Source organism: Atractosteus spatula, chromosome 4 (assembly GCF_055471065.1).
Source record: "Atractosteus spatula isolate fAtrSpa1 chromosome 4, fAtrSpa1.hap1, whole genome shotgun sequence".
Lineage (NCBI taxonomy): Eukaryota > Metazoa > Chordata > Actinopteri > Semionotiformes > Lepisosteidae > Atractosteus > Atractosteus spatula.
In genome coordinates this window covers 7,931,566-7,947,830 of record NC_142709.1, presented here as the reverse complement: position 1 = coordinate 7,947,830, position 16,265 = coordinate 7,931,566, and the positions used below count along the sequence as shown (strand labels likewise).

At 35.2% G+C, this 16,265-nt stretch overlaps 1 protein-coding gene across 1 annotated transcript in view; it reads right to left on the bottom strand.

Annotated features, from left to right (window-relative positions):
- Positions 1-16,265, bottom strand: part of LOC148835753 (interleukin-1 receptor accessory protein-like 1) — a 48,685-nt gene that overhangs the window by 18,592 nt on the left and 13,828 nt on the right. The window contains exon 3 of the mRNA XM_088913947.1: positions 4,345-4,488. Within this exon, the coding sequence (XP_088770073.1) occupies positions 4,345-4,488 (144 nt within the window). The remainder of the gene's footprint in view (positions 1-4,344; positions 4,489-16,265) is intronic.

Sequence of the window (16,265 nt, the reverse complement as noted above, 5' to 3'; positions counted from 1 at the left end):
TACTGGGATGATTCAGTAACGCTCTCTATCTTATTGAAACCGATCTCCTTAAACAGGGAGCAAATTGAAAATCTGTTTCCTTCTAACACCATCTATCCAGGTAGCACAATTAAAGGAGACAATTGCTGCTTATCATTAGGCATGAGCCTCTAACATTGGCCTTAACATTGCCTTTTTATCAGACTTCGCCCAATCTATTATTTTCAGGTTGAATTCTCCCGGCTTTGGTCTACTGCAAGACATCTGGTAATGACTTTCACAGAAATGTTTAATGCATATTTTCTCAAACCATCACGTTGGATTAGGGTTTATTATTTTTTATCTACATTGCAGGGTAAAGCAACACAAAAAAATGAAAGAGATTTCACAATCAGTGACATCTGCTGAGCAGTTGCCTCAAGACTCTTAAAAGTAATTTAGCCTTTGAGTAAACTTTACCCTTGTTCATGGAGGACTATATTGAAAAAATAATGGGAAAAAAACCATTGCTTCAACTAAATTTGCAAACATTGGTTGCACTGGGAATTAAAAAAATCTAAATCTCTTTAAAATGTCAGGCTGTTCAAAGGGTTTGCATGACACAGAATTCCTTTTATTTTTACGTCTTAACAAAAGATGCAGAAACATCTAAAACGTTTGTATATCTTCTGTTGTGCGGAACACTATACTGTAAATGTGGAGTTATTGGAAAAGACACAACAAACATAATTGGAAAAGGCTGGTTTGATATACTCCAGATAACAAATACATACATTAACCACTCCAAATTTCCATGGTAAAAAAAAAAGTTGAAATGGATAGAGATTATGTGACCCATATACAAGGTTGATATCTTAGTTAAAGATCATGTTGTCCACTTGTCTCTTTTCTTATTTTCGTTGTTCTCCTCATCTATGATTAATTAAACTGTGAAACTCAAACCAGATACACAAGTGGGAACTACATAGAAGTATATTTAAAGCCAAGAAGAGGATACACTCTTGATATAAACAGCTGTGGGAGTGTGAAACAAGCTACCCAGCCACATTGCAGAAGCTGCTACTCTGGATTCAAGAAACAGATGGAATGGCTCCTTTATTCATTTTTCTATTGAAAAGGGATAGATGGTCTAAATGGCTGTATGTTCAGTAACTTGTCTTATGCTATTTATTTAATTTGTGCATGTGATTTCTCTAAAATGGTGGGGATGCAGGAGGAGTAAATCTCTGCTCTCAATTCTTCACCAGCTAAGAAACACATTGATTCTCCATAACTGGATAAGACAACTGCTTTTCTAGAGCATTTAAAGGGATCTGCAATGCTAGTTTGATATTTCGAGCTTAGAAAGGATCAGCATTGATGAATGCATTTCAAACCGCAATTTCAACCACAAGATGTACACCGTAACTTGTAAAACCTCCCGTTTACACCACAAAATATACTGTAGCGCCAACGCCGGAGGAGACGGTCTGTTTGACGTCGGCGGGACGCTGGGCGCCTCAGGCGGGGGCAGTGTAGCGCCCTCGCCGGGTGCAGTAGTGGAAGCACACCCGGATAATGAATGCGCCGCTGTGCATGCTGGAAGTCGCCGCCAGGGGAAGGGCCGAGGGCATGTAAATAGTGTGTTGTTGTTAGCCCTGTTTTCTCCCGAGAGTTGTGTCCACCCTGACCCTGTGTACTTGTCCCTATTGCTGCCCGCGTGAACTCAACATTTTGTTGTGTAGAGTCAATATGGTTGCAATTTCCTTGTCGTGAAAAGAAAATAAAGTTCTTAAAAATCGAAATCGGATCAAGTCCCGAGAATGAAGAAAGCGTTTTTGTCCCAGTGCTTTATTTCCCTACACGAACGCCTTGGCTGCTACAAGACAAAATTTCCAGGTATGTGCTGTACCATATTCTGCAATTCATATCGAGCCAGCAAAACTTCTGGTGTGGTGAAACGCCCTGTGACATTGTAAACAAGCAGGTTTGTGAGCACATCTCTTTAAATCAAATATAAATATTGCTCTCGACTTCAGGAGCATTAAAGGCCGCTACCCATTGCAATTCGTGCCAACTCTCGATTTCTCTCGTGGCGAGACCAGGGGTTTTCAACAACATGGCGACTCTGAAGTACTTCCACAAAGTTCACAATTTCGTGCTGCGCAGGGTGTGACCGTGCGTTTTTCCACCGGCTTACAGTTTCTTCCCTCTTCAGGAACTAGAGTGCCGGTGTGGAATCGAGCCGTGGAAAGTATTCAAGTGTTGATTGAGGGGTGAGGTCAGCTCAATGAAAGAGGAGAAAAGATAAGAGGGTTTTAGCACCTAAGCTATATACTGTAGCTTTCAGTGAGGTTAAGCAATGGACCACCACACCAGCCACGTGAGCATTTGATATAGGGCTCTCAGTTAAAGCCCCCCATGGTGTTAAAACAAGAGTGCATTCACTGTGGAAGGACAGCCGTCTGTCAGAAATGCAAATATTCCTCTAGTGGTGACCTCTAGCAGTATTAAAAGAACAAAAGTAAATTTTCCCTGCTGCCGCAGTGCTTGATTTAAAATTTGTAATTTTTTTTTTCTGTAGCATCAATGAATTTATTTGATTACCAAAATGGATGAATGGGTTTGAGAAATTGGTAATGCAGTTTACCCCTTAATGGAGCAGCAGCCACAGGAACTGCTCAGGAATAGCTGCAATACCTGAAAGCTTGTTCAGCTGAGGAATATTCAGAAACTGGTATCAAATAAACTTTGTCTTGGGTGATCAAGGGGATCTAAAAAATACTGGATACTGAGGCAGAATAGCAAGAAAGCCAGGAAATCAATGGAGTCTACCAAACCTTGATAACCACTCCATAAGAATAGCCTACGATTTATAGCTGTCCAGGTGATTTGAATATTCTGAAGTGTAATCAAGAAAGTAAAGCAATGCATGTCAGCAACTGCCATGGGTGATTAACTTTTATAATATCATTGAGCTGCTGCAAAGAAACATACTGTATGCTAAAACATATGATAAAGAAAAGGAAGTGGATATTAGAAGATAGATATTTACACTCTGCAGTGAAACCTTGTGTAACTATTCTAGGCTGTATACTGTATCTTCCAAGGCGTGGAAAAAAATATTAAAAACTGAAAGATCCACAACAAAGTTAAAATTCAAGTTGATTATCCAGCACTGCACAATATCAAGTAGAGAGAGATTAGCATTTGTTGATGCTTCACTTGTTAGCATGACAAAGATATTGAGCGTGCTGTCATAATAGCAAAGAACTACTTAGCTAAACAAAAATCAAGCTGGGGATTTTTGGATTTAATGTTATGGGTTCTGTGGAGGTCACATGTCAATCTAATCAAAGCAGCTTGAGACTACGTGGAATTAGAGAAAGCCTAGATAAAAGGATGAACTGGAATGTTCTTCAGTACATTTCGAACACTATTGCTGAATCACCCAATAAAAACATACAAGTACTGTTAAAGACAGACTGTTGACTGGTAAACAGTGACAGACTGAATATTCAAAACGCTGCTCTAATGTTACAATTGCACTTGGTAAGAATGACTTTTTGTTAAATATTATTTACTTAATGTTCTTCAATATATATTCTATTACTTTCTCTTTCTCTTACATTTTGCATTTAATTTAAGTGTACAGTATGTTTAAGGATTTTGCAAGTTTGAAGAAAACCTCAATGCAACCTAATTGTACAGTATTTCTACTGTAAGGTTTTAAGAGCCACACTCATCAAATTGAAACAAATTGGAAACATGGAAATCGCACATGAAAACTGATGTGCGTTTAAAACACAAAAGATCAGGAGACACTTATTGAAATACTGTATTATAAATATAATAGGGATAAGCCACCCAGTCATATTGTTGAAGATAACATCTTGAAGAAGACAAGAGATGGATACAATCCTTGAATCACTTACTGTAGCTACTAGCTATCAAATGAGCAGGATGGGGCCAAATAACCTCCTCTCATTTTGAAACATTTCTTAAGATCTCATGAGGGAAAAGTTGATTGATGAACTTTGAGAACTATTTAATTTACTGCAGAAAAACAAACATTATTTCAATCTCACTCCCTGAAACTATTATTCACATACAGTATTTCACATGGATACAGTATATGAGCTTTAGTCTTATGGTAAACATTAGTTCTACAGGGTACTGGCAAGTCCTGAGTTTATTAGCCATAATAATATGAACACAGACACAAAACATAAACAAAAAATAAAAAAAAACTATTATAAACAATAGCAGAACCTTTATCATCACATTTTCATTTTACCTACTCATGTTTCACAGTATATTATGGTATACAAAGCTAAGTTGTAATAAGGGTCAGGGTGTGCTGTTTAAGTGTTACTACGATCTTACCTCCATCAACTTCATCAGCTCCAAAGTGATTCCGGTAAAACAGCATAAGCTCTATTTTATAGCACTTATAGAGTGTCACTAAACACACAAGCAGCAGCAGAATAGCTCCAAGACCGCCGGCCAGTTCAACCGTGTACATCAGCTCTGAAAAAGAGGGGAAAAACAGATGCATTCATCCTTTTCCAAACATGTGTTCGAAAACATGTTATCTGGTTCACCTCACTGGAACTTAGAGAAGCACTTTGCAGAAAATGAAAACAACCTGAAGGCTGAAAAGAGCTTAAACAGGTAAGATAACGACTGCTGCTGTACTGTATAAATGTAGCTCATTCTGAATGCCTTTCCTGCTGCTGTGACAGTGAAGCTTCATTAAGCCTGATGACAAGCATTTATTCAAAACTTTCCACAATCTCGTGTTCAAATTGATATGTCACCTAAACCCCGGTTTTATTTACAAATAATAAATGAATAAATAATACAAAAGGCATATGTCAACAGAGTATACATTGCAGGACCACTGCAAAATGGATTGCACACAGACCATGTTGCATCAGATACTCTCTGTCTTCTGTTTGTGGTTGATAGAGGAGGTGGATTCTCTGAGAAAGGGGCTTGAGGTTTATGGCAATGATGTACTTTGACAAAACATTTATAACCATCCAGATTTATATATTTTCAAATGTGGAGCAGTACACAAAAACATAAAATCTTGTACTTGCTGTGGTACAGGTAGCTGGGACGAAAATGAATTTTAAAGTTTTAGTAAAATGTCAATGAGTTCTTTAATGAATTTATGAGGGAAAAGGGAAAACAATTTCAGTACTGTGATACTGGCACAATGGTCTTCTGGTCTATGGCTGGATCAATGAGAGACTGTAGTTTCTGTTCTAGACAGTACATCAAAATGCACTGATGTACTCAAAAGTACTGAACACCTGAAGCCAAGGCCTATGAATGATTGATGCTGATACAACTCAGCATTTGTTGCTTTCTTCAACCAAAACGTTGAAAGCATGCCCTTGGTTTTGATGTGTCATCTTATAATTGTGGTAAGTTTCTATAGGAATAGACATTGTCTAATACAAAGGAACTTCCCAAACTAACTGCAGATCCTTTTAACAAGACCTAAATTTCCAAACTAATTAATGCCGACATCATGAATGTTGTGTGCATCACATACTGTACCTTATTGCTGGCTTAGGTAACTTCAGGCCTGAAGTGCCCTGTGTGTTTTTGGTTTTCATTCCAAACTGTAGTGACTTAATTTAACTAATTAAATGGATTGGTAGGGATGCAAGGAGTCACAGTGCGGTTCAGTGAAGGTCTGAAAAAAAGTTTATTCTCCCAGTATCAGACCAACAGAGAATTTCTCTCTCCTCATCTGATCACCTCATCCTGTTTGCGATGCTAAAATGCAAGAAGTCACAGCACAGTTCAGCTAAGGTTTAAAATGGGTTTTAATTTGTTACTAAAAGGGCTCTAAATTGTGCCTAAATTGTCACTATTTCATATTTTGGGGAGCACCAAGGGGTATACACTATCTGTGTGTGTCTTCTTGGGTGTTCTCTTGAAAATTGCCTTTTTCGCAACAAATTAAAACTCATTTGAAACCTTCGCTGAATTGTGCCGTGACTTTTGGCATCCTCTACAAATGTGATTATGCATAGTAACTAAAAGATTTTAAATCAGTTCTATCTTAACTGAGAGGTACAGTACCTTGCAGAAAATCCTCACTGGAGGACTGATGTTTGAGTTGCCTGTCCCTGCGTTATGAACAGGTCATCTTTGGTGGGGACAGGGTTTAAGTGTATGATTCATTACTCTTTGTTACTTGTGATCTACTGTAGTTTCCCATCCCCACTTATCCATAGGCGAGACAAAGGCAGTGGATGTCGTCTAGCTTACTAAGCACATCATGTCATGTAATTTACCATACAGCTAAGTACATCAGTTCATTACAAATGTGGACACCTTTTGATTCAGCCAGGAGGTAAACTAAGAAGCCAAAATCGGACAGATGTAAATACAGAAAAAATCAATTAAGAAATGAGTCCCTCCAAGGCAAGATTGTTTAGGTACACAGGTTGAATGATGTTGGGTAACAAATAATTTGACTCTTTGTCCTTAACTGTTGCAAATTTACTTTAGTAAACTTACTTTACTGTAGATCTACTGCAGTTTAACCTATTTATAAATACATCAGTATTATATGTTATATTTCTTAAATAATATATTACATATAATAAATTAGATAAATACAGTACTGTATATGTGATATATATATACTGTATATATTATTTTTTGTCTAGTGCAGGTTGAATTGTTGAATTACATACATTGTTGAAATGTATGTAAAAATACATAACTAAAAAAGAAAGGGAAAGATTTCTTTAAAGCTTAAATGATTAGTTAAAATTTGTTTCAATGAATAAAGTAGTTTGTTATATATTAAAACAAATGTACATAAAATTAATTTATGATGTTATCTATTTTTCACTGGTGCAGCACGAAAACAAAGGAGAAACATTTTCGGCTGAATTGTGAAATATTTAAAGTTAAAAACTAATGATAAACTAAGCTTTAAAAATACGATTTGTTATCATTACAATGCAAAGGAGTATTATCGCAGTTACCACTCTGAATTTCAGAGCTTTGTTTCTTTAGGAGCCTCACAACATGCCACACTCCAAAAAAGATCAGATAAAGACTTGTTTCCTGATGAGTTTCTGTCAGTCTCATAAGATTAGACTAAAGAGCACTATTTTTCTTCCTTCACCATCTAAATACAAGGGCTTATGGGAGATTAAGACAAATTATCTATGAACACTAGAAAGTGTGCCTCACTTATATGCCAATATTTTAGACAAAGCTCCTTGCCGATTTGCGATTCATCATTTTTTTTTAACTAGTGCAAATTTCAGTTTAGATGTGCCAGATCATCACCATTTGTCAGCCATGACATTTTGATTCAGGCGTCTTACAAGTCTCATCTGCCACCGTGCACCACAGGGGAGAAGGAAATGATGGATCGGATTCATTCCCTTGGAGCTCAATGCCAGAGCATAGGTAATCCAAACAAATGTAGCCAAATCTATCTGCCTGACAACCAATGTACCTTACGTGTTGTCATTTTATCTTATTGTAGAAGATAAGGCATCTCCATCTTCCCTGACTCTGTGCTCCCTCCATCAAAAGAATCTGCACGCCTCTTTCAAGTATTATCATTACTGTGCTGAAGTAGTGCAGTTCAGTGAACGATCTGAAAATATATTACTTTAAATCTGCCCCCTTTTCACTCTAATGATTTGATACTTATATTCATCTGCTTGGTTTTGATAGAATGTGAAAACTAAGAATTTAAACCTACGGCTTATCGTGGTACAGAACTTTGTAAAAGTATTCACATCCTTTACACAGTTTTCAGTTTTTACTGCTTTAAAGCTTGCAGTCGTGACATCCTTGAGTAGCAGGATTTTAAAATTCAAAGTTTAAAAGCAAAATTTAAAAGTCACGATTACATAAGTATTCAAATCCTTTGCTGTGGCAAACCTAAATTAATGTAGGTGCACAAAATTACCTCAACAAGCCACACAATTATCTGAGGTGCCTCTGTGAACAATAATAGTAGTTCTTGTGACTGCAGAATACACATATTGTAATGTTCCTCAGTCAGGCAGTGAATTTCAAGGAAAGATTCAACCATGAAGACCAATGAGGTTTAAAAACAACTAGAGGATAAAGCTGTAGGAAAGCACAGATGAAGAGAAGTGTATAAAAACATATCAAAGACCTTTGAGCATGTTAAACTTGATGATTAGGAGCTGGAAAGCACCCAGACACTTATATCAGGCTGTCTCTACAAAATGAGCAGCCAGGCAAAGAAGAAACTGATTAGGGATGCAACTGTGAAGTCAAAGGTGATTTTGAAAGAGATCAATGGCTGAGATGGGAGAAAATGTCTATGGGTCAACAATATCCTGGTTACTCTACAAAGGAGGCATGTTTAGAAAAACCCCACACGGGGTTTGCACTTGGGATCTAAGTGATACTGAAGCCCTATGGCAAAAAGATTTTGTGGTCAGATGAAATAAAATTGGAACCTTTCCGATGTCAAAATTGAAATCATTACATCTGACATAAACACACCATAGTACATCACTCAGTCAACACCATCCCTACTGTCAATCATGGTGGTGGCAGCATTATATTATTAAGTAAAGTACTGGTAACCCTTAGAGGAAACCTAAAACTGGGACAAAAAATAATCTTTCAGCAGGATAATGATGGGAAGCACAAGGCCAAAGCTTCACTGCACTGACCTAAGAATTAAGAAGTAAATATCTTTGAATGGCCCAGACAAATTTGAATCTTATTCAAAGATTTAGCTGATCCTGAATCTTTTATTTTTTTAAACAAGCAAGTCAGGTCAGACTAGTATTCTATTCTAAGCAATTTGAGAGTTTTTCTGAATCTGCCTAGATGATATGCAAAAATTTCACCAAGTCAATGCACAAAATTAGTAGAGACTTATCCTAAAAGACGTGTGGCTATAATTTCTGCCAAAGGTGCTTCCACCAAACATTGATCACAAGGTCAGAATTCTTTTGCAATCAGTGTATTTCATTTTTTCTTTTTAGTTTTTGCTGATTTATTGGAACTTATATGACCTTCTTTAGTTAGAGCATTGTGGTTTTGAATTGAATATTAAGTTTGAAAATGTATGCATTATTTTGGAATTCACAAAATGAGACACCTTAGAAAGGGTCTGCATACTTTTACATGACTGTGGTAATAGGATTCTAAGGGGTAGCAACATGGATTTAGATCTTGCCTAAATAACTTCTTAAGCACTTTTTATAGATATCTGTAATATCAACAATTGATTTTTGTTATGCTATATTTTTGATATATATTTTGATAAAGTCCTCGTGAAGAGCCACAGGAGTCTACATTGAAAAACACTGCAGTTCCTGATACACTCAATGAACTGGATTCTGATCTAGTCAGCCAAAAACTGTGAAGTCCTAAAAAAAGATCAAATTTCAGAACTGGTCAAATACCTGATAGATAATGTAGAAAAGAGCAGGATGTTGCTTGCAAGGTAACAGAATCATAAAATATAATTACAAAATGATAAATACCAAATTTAAATATAGATTACTTATGATACAGACTATGTATTTCATTTTATTCATAAAACAAATAAACGATGTTGAGATATATAGTTAATACTATAGAAATTGAATCTATGTTATGTTAAAATAGTACAATGCATTAGTAGGACCTTCCAGAGAATATCATGTACATTTTTGGTCAGTGTGTTAACCAAAAAGATGTTGTTCAAAGAAGTGTCTTACATTGACAGTCTAAAATAACTTGAACAAAGAAGATTACAAAGGGACCTGATACTTAATACTGATACAAGTATTCCACGAAGGTATAAATAAAGTCAGACATAATATCTAACAGATGTTTTAGGAACATACAGTAAGAACACAAGTAAGGTTACAAATTATAGGAGGCCTTTAGGCCCAATTACTATAGTTAATTTGGCAGTTCACATCAGATTGACCTAAAGATCTCATTCATGCTTTTCTTGAAAGCAGGCAAGGTAAGAGTTTCAACCACACGACTGCGTTGCTTGCTGTATATACCGTACCCTTAATCAACATAGAAACACACACAAATCAAAAGTACAAAATCAGTGGAAGATCATTTAAAACAAAATAAGAACCAACTCCTTACATGGGGACAGGGGGTGTATCATTGCATTCTTGTCTACTAAAAACCTATTATACACCAGTATTTTAATAGCCATAACCTTAAATGTTCTATACACACAACACTTATTGCTCCCTATTTTTTCTTTCATACCTCCTGTGAATGGCTTTATCTTATTGTTTATCTATATGTCATATGGCACATTTTTCCTTGGTTGCAAGGAAATATTTAAGCCACTGATTCATTATAAAAAGTCATGTAAAAATCATTATAAGTTATTACTGTGATACATTTCTCTAAGAAGTTAAGTTGGGAATTGCTTATGTACCTAATACCCATGTAAAGTAAATACTGTACAACAGTGGATGAGCTATGCAGCAGTGCACTGAGACGAGTAAATTGTCCAAGTCAGAGCTGTCTAGTGAGGAGCAATCCTATAATGACAAAATGCTATACTTCAAATCCTCTACACTTTATAGATTTCTTTATATCCATTTCTAGGTCTACTCATGCAGCACATTCACTCTAATCAGCCCGAAAGGCTTTTCTCTCCAGTAGAAGAATACAGGAGCTACATTGTTAGCTCTGTAATTTTTTAATCCATAATCCACTACCTTACAAATAGATACATGTTAATGTGATATTGATTTTTTTTCTAATGTATTTCAGTGAGCATGCTTCCTGGCCTGAATCATTGCACAAAACCTATGTTTCATATAGCTATACTGTATTCTTAAGTTAATGAACTCCTTGATACAATTAGTAGAATGATATATTTTAATACACATATCCATATTTCCCACTTGAACCTAAAGTATCTGAGTGAGAATTGATACAGCTACATACTGTAGATGTTTCTCAAATGAGGTACTTTTTCACTTGGTTTTCATTCCTGTGTTATAATATTTTTTCAAAACTGGAACTTAATTAACTGAATTAACTTTCAATAATGCATAATGTCCATGGGAAGAAAAACAAATGCATAGAATTCCACTTTAGCTATTAAACATCCACTGAAATATACTTTTCTGTACTGCCTTTGAAAGAAGTAAATAACATGGGCTTTGAGCAAATGCGTCCTAAAATCCCCATGTTTAAGTGATGCACAATAACCCCAAGGATTAAAAATAATGAAGATAAGTTTATTTGCATTACATAACCCTGAGAAGTCTAAATCCAAACCCTTCAAAAACATATTACACTCAATGTTTAGAGTTTAAAATTGTACAAAGTATTATGCAACTGATTAATTTTGTTACATTTTAAACAGCATGTGCCGTCACAAAGATTTTTCTGCCAGTGTGCTCCAATACCAAAAAAACTGATGAAGTGTCCTTTCAGGCATTGAACCAAAATTAACTTCATGCTAAGGTGTCATTGAAAGCTGATAAGTAAATATAGTAAATGTGGCAGCAAGTTTTAATAAAAGAACAATAACAGGAGAAACTGTGAAGCCTGTAGTAGAAAGCTAAGGATCAGGCACCAAATGGTTACCTATGAAAGAGAACCCCGCAGCCACGTTTTTAAAGGAGATTAGCCACTGTCAATCATTCCATCAGGGAAACACATTGATTACTGCTGTAAAAGAAGGCTGGTTCCTAAATAAATAGGACATCTCACCAACAGGACAAATGTATGCTTCCATATTAACAACAAATTACTGATTAAGTATTGCATAAGAATTACAGTATTTCTATCTGTATAATAATATAAAGGTACTGTACTGTATATGCATACATTTATCGGATAACATGCCTTTTAGGTAATTCTACAAAGGCTCATTAGAGCAGATGGGGAAGCACTTAAAATGCCTCTAGGTCTTGCCATAAAAATATTGATTGCATAAATTATTCTTATGTGGCATATTTTGTAACTTTGTTGAAATAATATAAAGACATGGAGCATAAATTACAAATGAGAGGAGAACATTTGTTCATTAATCTTGCTGGTAGGTAATTGATCCAAGAATCTCATTCAGAGGTTTTTTGAAAGAAAACAGGGTTTCCTGCTTCAACAACATTGTAGGAAATGTGGGATATGTTGTTCCAAAATCCCTTGACACTTTATTTGAAACAAATTCTAAAACAAATTAGCACTTAGCTTTTCAGTATAGGACTTTAAATCCCAAAAAGTAACTGGTCACACTCTGAACTGGTGTGTCAGCAACAATATATTTTTTTGGAACATGGCATAATTGTACACAATATTCAAAATGTGGTCATATCAATGCATTGTACAATTTTAACTAAACATCTCTTCTCTTCTACAGTTCAATTTCCTTTGTGGTTTCTACAGTGTTTGCTAATCCTCCTGTTTAGGCATGATCTGTCAATGTGACTTCTTTATTAACAATAACAGAATCTTTGATTAATATAAATGAAGAAGCACAGCATTCCTAATATAGATCCTTGTGGCACACCATTAATGACATCACCCCAGTTTGAACATTCACCCCTTATTGGTTTTCTATCCATTAATGTTCCCAATTCTGAGCCTGAAGGCCCAGACATCAGTTGTTTTTTGTTCTATCTGTTGCAAAATTGAACTGTTAATTTATTTAATAAGAAAAGTAGATTGACTTGTTTAATTGTTTTTAGCTCTTAACCATTTCGATTGTTGCCTTTGAACGGCAGTAATTGTTGAGACAGGGACATTTCCCAGCTTTCAAATAGGAAAAAAAAAGTTCAATCGGTAAAGAGCTCAGCTGGAACACAAAACAGCATTTGCGTGGGCCTCTACCACTAGGACTGTGAACGCCTGCATTAACAGGTAATAATGTTATCCAAAAATAACATTTATCAAAAGCCTTTTGAAAATGTATATGCTCTATTAGTATCCATCACTGATGTTGCTTGTTTAATGAAGTCCATTTGTTTATCAAGACCAACCTTTTCTAAATTGATTTTCAATTTTCCTATATTCTTTAGCCATAGAGACAATCTTTTAATTAAGTTAGAATTGTTACCTCTTCCTGGCAGGTAATATAAAACTTAATTATTTGTAATGAACTTGGTTCAGTTTTGTCACCATTTTTATTGATGGCTACATTAGCAATTTGTCTAGGAACAGGTATTATCCCTGCCTTAAAGGACCATTGAAAAGTTGTTTTTTATTCATCTATAAATATAATCTAATTTCCTGAAGTACAACTGGTAGAATACAAATAATAGAATCAGGCCCTGGAGATTTGTTTGTCTTGAGTGCTTGTAGCATACTGTATATATAGCACTAATCACTTTATCATTGTAATTTTACTTACTGCAGAAAAGTGCCTTCAGTAAGCCTGAGGTATCTTGTCAGTTTATTCACTGGTAAACACCTGAGTCAAAATATTCATTTAATACACTCGTTAAGTCAATTTTAATATCTAAAAATATCTAAATGATTATTAGTTATGAGTAGTCTAATTATTAGCTCCACTACACTTTATCCTTTTGTTTTCATGCTGTTGTAGAAGCTTTGTTGCCTCACAGGTCTGGGGCCTTGGGTTAAATTCCCAGAGTGCTATCTGCCTAGAGTTTGTATGTTCTCCCTATAATTATGTGGGTTTCCTCTGGGTGCTCTGGTTTCCTCTCACAGTCCAAAGACATATGTGTAGATTAATTGTGTTTGTGTCTGTGAGTGCCTTGAGATGGACTGCTGTCCCATTCAGGGTTTATCCTGCCTTTTGCCATTATGCTCCGGCTCTCCAGTCACCCTATACTGGATAAAGTAGATAGAAAATATATGGATCCTATTGCAATATCTTTTTCTCTCTCTTTTACTTTTTGATAGACTTTCTTAACCTATGCTTGTGATTCACCACACTTATTTTCTTTAATTGGAAGCTGTTATTTTTTAATCATTCTACAAAGTGCTTTCTTTCTCCTTATATTCTCTTTGATTTTTAAAAATTATTTAGGACACTACATTTTAGAATTTGATTTACTTTTGGGATGACTCTCTTCTTTTCTTCCGCCAGAATATCTTTAAAATATTGCTATCCTCTGTTGATTTCATATCTATTTTTTGAAATGCTGTTCATTTTAAACTCTGTCTCAAAATGATACTATATTACAGTAACAGTTTTTTAATGGTTCCCACACCTGCTTGCCTTAGTGTGGCTTGATACAGCAACAGAAGAAGGTAGTCATTACTCAGCATTTATGCAATTTATCTATACATAAGCATATGCATATTACAATTGAAGAATATTAATTGACATCCACATTTTCCTCAGTAAGATTTACAAGAAGTATCAGATTGTTTTAGGCAAACTAGAAACGTCAAAGAAAAACTGTTTGTATGAAATTCTTTCACTAATACCCCTTGTATCATGATAATTATATTTATAGAAACAAAAAGATCTTTGTGAGATTTTAGGAAATTATTCTTCTCTTATGTTGTCAAGAAGAGTCTTTGAATCTTTGAAATAGACCTTACCAGATATAACAGTAATGTAAATTAACAAGTAATTTTGCATTTTTAAAAATTCCACTTTAATTCAGTTGTTTACTACAGTTAAATGAAACTGGTACTTGATAAAAGACTGGTTCTGAGTGCATAATTGGATAACTCAGGGGGGAAGAGCAATTTGTGACACTTTGTGTTTGAAGGAGCAATTCCAGTATTGCAGTACAGGTATGTTTATTATATAATTTTATTTTCTTCACTTTTATATTTTATCTGTAAAAATAACTGTCTTTTTGTCTGCAGTAGAAATCTGTTCTGTTTAAAGAATAAAGACAAAATATTTTTTGGAAGGCTCACCTTCTAGCTATAAAAAATACTATGTTTTATAGTAACTGATAAGCATAATAGACAAAAACATGGTAACTTCTTAATAGTGCCTATATAATAGAATTAGTAAAAGCAGTATGGTAAATAGTACTTTTATAAGGTAATGAACAAACCTAACAAAAGATAAGTAAAGAGTACTGAATTCTAGTGTTTTGAGCTATCAGAAGCATCTGTTTCTAATTAGTTATCTAATTGTATTAATTATTCTGTTCTTTATTTTCAATAAAAACCTAATATTCCATGGTTTAACATCTAAAACATATTTGTGGCTTTAAATTCAAAATACAGTTAGAATGGAATCTAAATATTTTTAACCTACAACAGCTGGAGATCATTAACAATTCAATTTAAATGCAATGAAGTATACAAAAGTGTTAGAAGTCACATCAAGCATAAAAAAATACTGATGCATATTTTCTGGCATTTGTTATCTGAATTCGAGTTTATACTATTTCAAGCTGTGCTCCCACTTCCACGAATACATATTTTTAACATAAACGTCAATAAGCACAATAGTAAATCTCTCTATATTTTCTGCATCTATTGTGTATATGTATAGATCTAGAAAAACATAATCATATCAAAATACGTTTTATTTGTACAGTTCTGACCTCTCATTGTTTGTATATTATACTAATTAAGAAATATTACTGTTTGCGCTTGATACTCTTGTGAGATGATCCCACTAATCTGGACCTCTTGTTGTAGCAGCAATGGATAGCTGACTGGACTGCAGTGAAAAAGTTGCTGGCACTGTGCTGGGAGCCTCCACATCCCCTCTCTTGGCATCACTGGATACTGGCCTCTCTTGGCTGTAATTATTTCTACTGTATGAGCTTTTCAACTGCTGGGATCCATGCGCAGATGAGGGACTGGTACAGGCTCAGACAGCTGCTGGGGACACAGTCAAGGCCTTGATGCATGAGGGTTCAGTTGTAGACATTTGATGGAATATTAGATGTCCTTAGTTAAAAACATAATGGAGCGCACTGCTGTGTAGAGAGATGTCAAAATACAGGCAAAGAAAAGGTCTAATGCATAATTTCATACTGGTTTATATGTTCCTAAACCAAGAACAGAAAACAAAGCAGCTCACATTATGAAGCAACTGTGCTCCACTTCTGTTGGAGTCATGCATATTGAATTATAACCCCATAAAATAAACATCACATCACAAATATGGTGGTCTCTGAGGCTAAGCCCAGGAAAAACTGTTTCGATTCTAGAGGCTGGAATAATCTCCAAAAGTTTAGTCCAAGATACGCTGCTCAGAATAAATCCTTTCATATACTAAATTAAATGGAAATGGGCTGTCTTCAAAGCTTTCTCAAAAGCTGAAGTTTAAAAAGAGAAATAACTTACTATGCAAATGTATGCACAACTGCCAGCTCTTTTTCTGCCAAAAAGCCTCCTTCCTTAGA